Raw genomic sequence first — 8761 nt, 5'->3', positions numbered from 1 at the left:
GCGGAATAAATTTCATTCATTTCCGACAATTCCTTTACGGTGTTGCATTTTTCACAAACATTAGTGTGTCTACAGCATCCTCTCGTATGTTACTGAAGATAAATGACTAACTGAAGACAATTTTTAATCTCTATTGAAATGCCCATAATGATTCATTGCTAAGCACAGAATCTTAAATAACACTTGTCACTCCTAGCAATGCCTCATTCTGCCTCTAGTCCATCATCAGAAAACTCCATCAACCTGCTGTAGAGGAAGCTCCACGTTTATAAAATCATTGCCATCATCTTCAAAGGCAGAATTACAGAGGTTCTGGGAATCCCATATTATCTTTAAATTCTTTCAAAGCTTTTCTCAAGCCTTTTCTTGTACAATGCAATCATAAAATGCTTGTTGAAATTCTACTCAGTATCAACTGTAATCTCCAAATGCGGCTTTATGAATTTGTGTCCATCATCTATACAAATTACACTGACCAAAAAAAAAAAAAAAAAAGCATTATCTAATTTTTAAAATTACATTATCGCTGAACTGGATGACGAAAGGGGCAATTCTCAGAACCCGCACATTTCCAGAAAACCCGTGTAGCTAGGTTACCATTTTCACTTACTACAAAGACAACGCCAAACAATAATTGATTATCGCTCAGATTGGGACCACGTGATCCTTCAGAAGCAGAACTTTCATCTGATTGGTTCATTTCTACCCTGGACAGAATTTCAGCTGAAACATTTTTGGCGAGGTTTGAAGAAATATCACATAGCCGCTACATTGTTTCTGTAGCTAGGTGGGATTCTTTTTTTTCTAAGAATCCTCCCATTTAAACCAGTGCTACCAAAAACTTGTTTCTCAGGAAAGTCCCGTCTAGCAGGGACTGTTGATAGAAGTAAATAACCGCTTTAATCAACACTCACTAATAATATAGTAAAATCACAATGACCAAAATTAGCCTCAATCCACTATGTCTAATCCGTTTTCAAAACACACGTTTCACTTTTGTGATAAGAGGAGAGTGGAATGTGGAAATGAACATGAGCTCAGCATAAGAGCGTATAGGTAGTGATCACTTTAGGTTTTCTACAAATGACATTCAGTGGATGAGTTGAATGTTGCCTTTTTTCCCCTCCGAGATAGCTAGATGGTGTTACTAGGTGGCTTAAAGTACAGTCAAAAGTCTTTAATCTGGAATGATCTATAATCCGGACCTCAAAGCTACAAACTTTCTGCACATGCTTAAACGCATGCGCATATGCGTTTAATGTATAATGGACGGTATAAGCTAAGCTAAAATTATCTATTTCAGTTAATGTTGCAGATCGCGTTGTTCCTTATTCTTCTAATTGGATCCGGCTTATTATTTTTTGCAGACTGTTAGAGCAATTTTATAAAAAGTAAGCTTGAACTTTCGATTATGTCAAAAAGAGTTTCCGATTGTGGAGATATCAAAGGATTTACAAGCGAAAGCATGTTTTGATGTCCATGAAACAAAAAGTGGAATTGCTGCAAAAAATGGTTAAAGGCATGAAGAAAGTGACAGAGAGGTGATTTGTTTCTCTAACCATTCCGAAATCCGTTTATCAATTTCGCGCTGCTCTGCGGGAGAGGAGGGGGTACGTTGCAGCGCACAATGAACTGGAAGTTGATCTGTCAGCACTATCCTCATCTTCAGGGCAGATGTTTTTATTTTATTTGGCTTATAATTCCTCACTAAATGCAGTATTTCATCTCGATGTACTCCGTATTTGATATGATTTAAATCAAATTCATCATTATAAATATCACAAACACACATGAAATAGTTTTCTGGTTGCAATTTTCTAATTTCAACCATGTGTAATGTATGCTTTACACATGCGCACGTTGAAAGAAAAGTTTATTAAAGTAAACAAATAAATATTAAACTTTTTTTTTTGTAAATTTTGATACCCTTTAGATCATAATTGCTCTTTATTTCATATTTTTAATTTTATAATTTCTGCATGCCATCTTAAAAGATTTAAACTGATGAGCTATAATACAAAAAAAACCGATAATCCGAAATCGCTGAAGAGTCCAAATTAAAGACTTTTGACTGGTTATAATAACCAAATGAGCACCACAGCATTTAATGGGTTAATATATGCCATAATTACACAGATTGGAATTTGCTAGCAAGTTTGCCCTTGAAACAGAAAAGAAAATTTAAAATCCTGCTCCAGAGGACATTCCAGCTGGCAACTTTATGAAATTTATATACTACTGTTACGAAATAATTTGATCCAGTTTTGTGAAATTAACAAAATATATGGCATTAATGAACTATACAATCATCTGATGCATATTTTAACTTTGAATGTCAAATCAGAATAGGGATTTTTTTTTTTTTTTGCACTGTGGCTGATTCTTACCTTTAGTCATAAAGATGATTATTATGATGCATGTTGCTTTATCGAAGACCTGCCAATGATGGATTACTACTATATTTCCACCCCACTTTACAGTGCTGAAATTTATTAAAAATATTTCCCTCATTTTCCACTTTTTTCAATAAATTAATTAGAACGAGCTTTCCTATAGTTTAAAATGTATTTGTTGATGTGGTAATCATTGTCTTACAAAGACAAAATCCCATAAATACATACAAAGGTTACATTGAACCTTTCTTCTTGTAATTTTTTACCTTAATGCCAACTTAACACAAGACCTGTTGAAACACAGTGAAGCAAACACAAACTGACATTCATTCTATGATTTTAGCTGCATACTCAACTTCTCGCCTACGACTCTACAGTTGTGCAATTCTAAGATGTTTCTTCAAGTAAAAAATTGGTCGATGTGTACATGGATACCGAGGATGTGTAATTCTTAAAAACGCACCAAGCAGTCGGTGATTTTTCATTGTTTTCCTTAAAGTCCTGTTCTAGATATTTTTGCATGTTTACAAAATTAATTCAAATTTGTAACCGGCGATGAGTTAGCGATTTTCTAAAACACATGAAAACAACCGATTTGGCGACTTGGCAATTTTTTTAAAACTCGCCAATCTGGACCGTAATATCTAGTTTTATTATATTGCTGTTGTGAAAAGACATGTTTGAAGATGAGTACAAGTTTAACAATTTAAAAATACTGTAATCCTAAAAACAAATCATATGGACCATGGCAGACAAAAAAATAAGAAAGGCACTGCAAAAGCATATGGTTAGACATGGCCAGAATCTCATAAAAAATAGCACACATTAGCTTCTTGGCAAAACATACTTTGGCTCAACTTCGATGTTAATGTTTCTGGTTAAGTAGAAGCAACATTAAAACTGGTTTGCAGTAAATGCTGCCAAATGAACACATAACTGAAATATTTGCTGATATTAAGAAAAATATTAATTTGTTCAGCTAGACATTTAGCACCAATGCTCATCCAATAACAACAACAAAATTATAAATTTGTTCACAGAATGTAATAAGAAATTTGTATAAATAAGTACATAAGCAACAACAACAACAAAAGGCACATCAATATCACTGCCACACCATACAATTACGGTTGAATAAGAAAACAGAGTTATGCGCACAGCATTGAAAGAATACCTTTGAAGTACACCATATTCATTTCTTATCCTGAATCGAGCAGAACCATGTAATTATTTAATCTGCAACTACATTTTGAAATTTAATAATACACACAAATTATATACATTTAATACACATTTTGTACCGAAATTAAATAATTACAAATGTAGTTTTTACTAACCTATACATGCAGAAATTCAGGGGAAAAGATCGCATTTACCAGTTTGCTTTAAAAAAATGAATTAACATAAATAATTACAATTGAAAACCTATTCATTTAAGCAAATAATGGATTATAAATTTTAATTTTACCTTACAATCAAGAATGAGAATAGTCACATCACACCCACACCACGCTGCATACAGGCAAGAGAACATTAACTGGGCTGAATAACAAAACAACCATCACAGCAAAAGCTACTGCTTCTTGCTGCAATTTTTAATTTCGCTACAAATAACAGAATAATACTAGAATTGCTTACAATAAGTGTACATAGAATGTTAGGCTTTTGGTATTAATATTACACGCTCTAGCTCGGCTGAAGTTAATATGTTAATGTTTCTGGCTAAGCATGTTCAACTAGATGCATTATTAAAGCTGATTTCCAATAACGTCTGGAAAGTTGAGCGCAGATAACCAAAATATTTGCTCAGCCAGATATTTAACATTACTATTAATACGATATCAAAGAGAACATGAAAAAATGAGTATATTTGTTCAAAAGAACACAGAAATACAAGAATATATTACATTTCGCAGTATTTAAAGAAAAATGGGTGAATAAGTACATAAACGACACGAATTTTTTTCTTCCTTTTAACTGCACACACAAACCAATAAACTATATACAATTCATAAATAATTTTGTATTCAAAGTTAATTAAATATTTACAAAATCAAAAATAATTCTTACCTATACATTCAGCAGAAAACGAATTATGCCTATAATTGCGGTCTGTGCAAGAAAAAAAATAATGATTAAAATTAATCAAAAAGACAATTAAATTTAAAAAATACTATTCATTTAAGTGTAAAAAGCATTAGAATTTTAATTTATTTGAATTTCAACTTAAAATTTGGAACAATAGATAACACTTGTATACTCACCACTACAAACAACATCCCACCACGTTCGAGAACAAAATGGCGCTCGATTGCATGGCACATTGGAGGCATGTTCATGCGCAGATGGTCTCTGCGCAACCAGTCGTACGTTTAGAATTTTTACCATGTTTGAGCTAGCCGTCCGACGTCGTACGGGTAGACACTTCCTAGAATTCGCTCACTGTATCATGGTAATTTTATAAACGATTTATTATACTTATTATCAGTAACGCCTAAACTTAAATGTTATAAATGTAAATTAAAAGTAAAGAATTTGATATTAATTTACAATAATAAACAATTTATTATTGTTATTTTTAAGAGAAAATAGAAAGTACACGTAGTGTAAATGCGAGACTACATTGTGACGTCATAAGCTTAGTCCCACCCATTTAATGACGTCACCCAGCTCCTCATACTGAACTTGATGCAGCCTATTCTGCGCTTTTACCAAAATATTTAATTCTTATACCTTTTCATAGTAGAATTATTTTTTAATTACCAGAGTTATGTTCAAATCCATTCCATAACTTGGGATGGTAATCAAATATCATGTAATGAACAATTATTAATTAAGTTGGCATTAAAAAAGTTAAAAGTTTCATTGGAACATTTTATTGAAAAATTATAATTCCTACTGTTAAAGAAATCAGAAGTATTTCGAAAAATCTCTATCAAAGCTTTTTACGCAAATTAGTATATTTGTATATAATTGCGAGGATAAAATCAAGCAATCATGGATGATTTACTATGATTGCTAATGAAAATTATTTCAGTTCTTCATATCCGATCTTTCCTGCAGTTATATGTAATGTATATTGCAACTTCTATTTTCGTTTAACCAGGTATCAATTTTTTAGTTCATGATATTTTCTAATTCTATACATTGAGCATTATTTATAATCAAAGAATCTTTATAATAAACTATTCACAGATAGCATTTTTTTGCTACTAAGAACTGCAATATTATCCCAATTTTTAATTATTTTTTAAATTAATTTTTTAATAATTTTTCCAGTTTTAAAAATAAAATTATTAAAGTAAATTAGCTGCATAATTCTGGTGTCATGATATTCATTGGCTCTTTTTTATTTTATTTCAACCTTGTAACTTAAATGTATTCTGTAAATTAATTATTAAATATCCATATTTTATTTTTATATTCAATTTTTATATATTCTGTACTGATGTGATTTAAATCTTTATAATAATAATTCATTTAGGTTAAATGATCCTTCACCAAAGGCTTATGTGCGTTCTGTGGTGTGTAATGCCAATTCTTGGTATTTTCCTGAAAGAAAATTCTTTCGGTTTCCTAAAAATCCAGAGAGGTAAAAATTTTATTTTTATTTTAAGTTATAAGTATTTAAAATGCATGAAAATAAGTACAGTATGACAGATGAAGAAATTTTTTTAACTTTCTGTTATTTAAAAAAATTATTCCTTTTCAAATGAAAACGTTATATTCATTAACATACTTTGTGTGATATTCAATGTTACCTTATCTGTTTAGCCTAATTATATATACAATAGTAATAAAATATTTATGTAAATATTACAAAATCGTAGAAGCATTAGTTGAATATATGCATCAGGTAAAATGAATTTTTTCCTAAGCAGAATGCTTAAAAATTTAACATTAGTTTGAGTAAAATGCATAAATATTAATTTTTTTGTACATAAATTAGTACTTAAATGTTATCTACATGTCAAATTTCTGGAAAAACTAAAATATGTATTTGTTTTGCACAGTAATAAGTTACATTTTAAATGAATGCTTAAAACTAGTGTTCCCTGTGTAAAGTAGGTGTAAATTTCATGTTGTTTTAACTTTAATAGATCAGCACAATGGCTTGAAGCATGTAGAATTTACTTGATTGGACGTGACAAGGAAATATTAAAGAAGCCACCTTCTCTTTTATATCGAAGTCGTCTTTGTTCCGCACATTTTGAAGACAATGCATATTCCACAACTAAGAAGCATTTTTTGCATTCGAGTGCTAAACCAACAAAATTTGGTGAAACAGGTATGCATTAATTTCAAGTTTATATATTTAAAAAATTTTTAAAAATTTAACCTCTTATATATTGTACTGATCAACAACTTACTATGTTATCTTAGAAAGAGAGTAGTCTGCTGTCTTTAAAAAGAGTGATAAATCTTTTTCTGAAGGATAATTTAGTTTAATCTCCCACAGAAATTTCATTTGTTTACATAAATAATATAACTTATTTATTATGAAAGGACTCTTCTGCTGTTTCTTACATAGTCAATTTTGGTATGAGAGAATGTAAAGTAACCCTTTTTTAAAATCCATTAAATTTTCCTTAGTAAATCCTTTATGGATATAGCAGAATGTTCTTAGAATATGATATAGCAGAATATATTTACGCAAAGTATAATTTTAGGCTTTGAATCAGATTTACAAACTCAGGATAAATGAAATTAACAATAATTAAAAATAAAATTAAAATTTCGGCTAATCTTTGGAATATGGTAACTGGTAGTTTGGCGACATTTTGGTAAAGCGATAAAGTTTACTAGCTAGGACTTTAGCAGTGTAAATGGATAAAGTCAAGAGTGTACGCAATGCCATTTTTGTGCAATTCTGGGATGTTTTTTTAAGTCAAAATAGATCGACGTATACATGGATGATACCATGTATGTGCAATTCTTAACGCTGCAAGCAGTGGGCGATTCTGCACTTTCTCCCAATTTCGCACCTAATCTTCGTGATGATTAAGCACTTTTGTTCCATAAAAGTTCTAGCATAAGCGTAATTCGGCTAGCAAATTGTTGGAAAAAAATGTTGAGTAGTAAAAAAAAAGAAAAAAAAAAAAAAAAAAACCTTTACTTTGTCAAAACAAAATGGCGTCCAAAAAAAAAAAAAAAAAACTAGCAGGGTTGTTCGCCAAAAAATCGCCAAGTTACCATAATCCGAAGATTAACCAAAACTTCTTTTCTTAAAACTAAATGTCAAACCGTGTTAAAGGTTAGTTAAATATTTATTTGTTTAGAGATGAAATATTCATAAAATAATTAATTGATAATGATTATATTATGAATTATTATGCATTAGTCTTGTTATATATATATAAATTTTCTTTTTCCTTCCTAGCTGATGAGCTGTCCAGAAACGACAGAGTTGTAAATGTTCATCAGCTGTCTATGAAGTTGTGCTCGAAATTGCAGCAGCATGCAATCAATATCGATGATAATTCAAGTCCTTTGGCAGAAACAGATTCTGGCACTTCACAAACAGATTCTGGCTCTCTAGAACTTGGTTCACACCAGCACTCCCTAGAACTAAATAATATCACCGAGACACCAAAAAGATTAAAATGCAACAAAAATTTAACACCAAAATCTTTAAAAATAAGGCAGTTAAGTCATAAGCTGGCATATTTAAAACGAAAACATTCAGCAAAAAGGAAAGCAAACAAAGCTGGAGTCGAAAAGGCACTCCAGCTGATTAGCTCATTAGTTAGTTCTGCAGTTTTCACTTTTATAAAATCACAAATAAAAGCATCAAATGTGTCAAAATACGGACGAAGATGGTCACTGATGGATAAAAATTTGTGCCTTCAGATCTATCTTAGTAGTCCAAAATCATATAATACACTGAAGGCTTTTTTGCATTTGCCCAGCTAGCCTACATTATTGAAAGCTGTATCTGGTATAAAAATGGAACCTGGATTTTCAGTTGCTGTGCTCAATGCCATAAAATTAGTTGCTAGCAAACTGAAAATCCATGACAGGTATTGCATCTTATCCTTCGATGAAATCACTTTAAAGCAAAGCTTATCTTATGATAAGAAAAGTGATTACATTGTTGGATTTGAAAATTATGGTTCCTACACTGAACTAAAAATGTTTCCCGAATATGCAACTCATGGTCTTGTTTTTATGGTCCGTGGGCTGTGTAAAAAGTGGAAACAGGTCATTGGCTATTTTTTTTCTTCTCACACTACTCCATGTTTTATGTTGTGTACTTTGGTCATGGAAGCCCTATCAAAATTATTTGATTGTGGTTTGATACCTGTGGCTGTTGTTTGTGATGGTGGTGCAAACAATGTAGTTTGTTACAAAAAATTTATGAAAGTCAC

At 31.1% G+C, this 8761-nt stretch overlaps 1 protein-coding gene across 1 annotated transcript; it reads left to right on the top strand.

The window, feature by feature from the left end:
• Window positions 1-5068: 5068 nt before the first annotated feature.
• LOC146997656 (uncharacterized) lies at window positions 5069-8306 on the top strand. The gene is made up of 4 exons (XM_085815371.1): window positions 5069-5499; window positions 5878-5985; window positions 6494-6681; window positions 7774-8306. Exons 1-4 carry the CDS (start codon window positions 5405-5407, stop codon window positions 8304-8306), a joined length of 924 nt encoding a protein of 307 aa, XP_085671497.1. The 5' UTR covers window positions 5069-5404.
• Window positions 8307-8761: the final 455 nt, after the last annotated feature.

The sequence above is a fragment of the Stegodyphus dumicola genome, chromosome 4, assembly GCF_044657685.1.
Source record: "Stegodyphus dumicola isolate Sdum_Otavi_A_Nest chromosome 4, ASM4465768v1".
Lineage (NCBI taxonomy): Eukaryota > Metazoa > Arthropoda > Arachnida > Araneae > Eresidae > Stegodyphus > Stegodyphus dumicola.
The sequence above is the reverse complement of the archived record's forward strand: the minus strand, read 5'-3'. Positions and strand labels throughout refer to the sequence as shown.

Bases quoted from the DNA above. Each gene is read 5' to 3' on its own strand.
- LOC146997656 (XM_085815371.1), top strand. From the start codon at position 5,405: ATGATTGCTAATGAAAATTATTTCAGTTCTTCATATCCGATCTTTCCT. The intron at 5,500-5,877 runs GTATCAATTTTT...TAATTCATTTAG, and splicing joins TTCTATTTTCGTTTAACCAG to GTTAAATGATCCTTCACCAA. The intron at 5,986-6,493 runs GTAAAAATTTTA...TAACTTTAATAG, and splicing joins TTTCCTAAAAATCCAGAGAG to ATCAGCACAATGGCTTGAAG.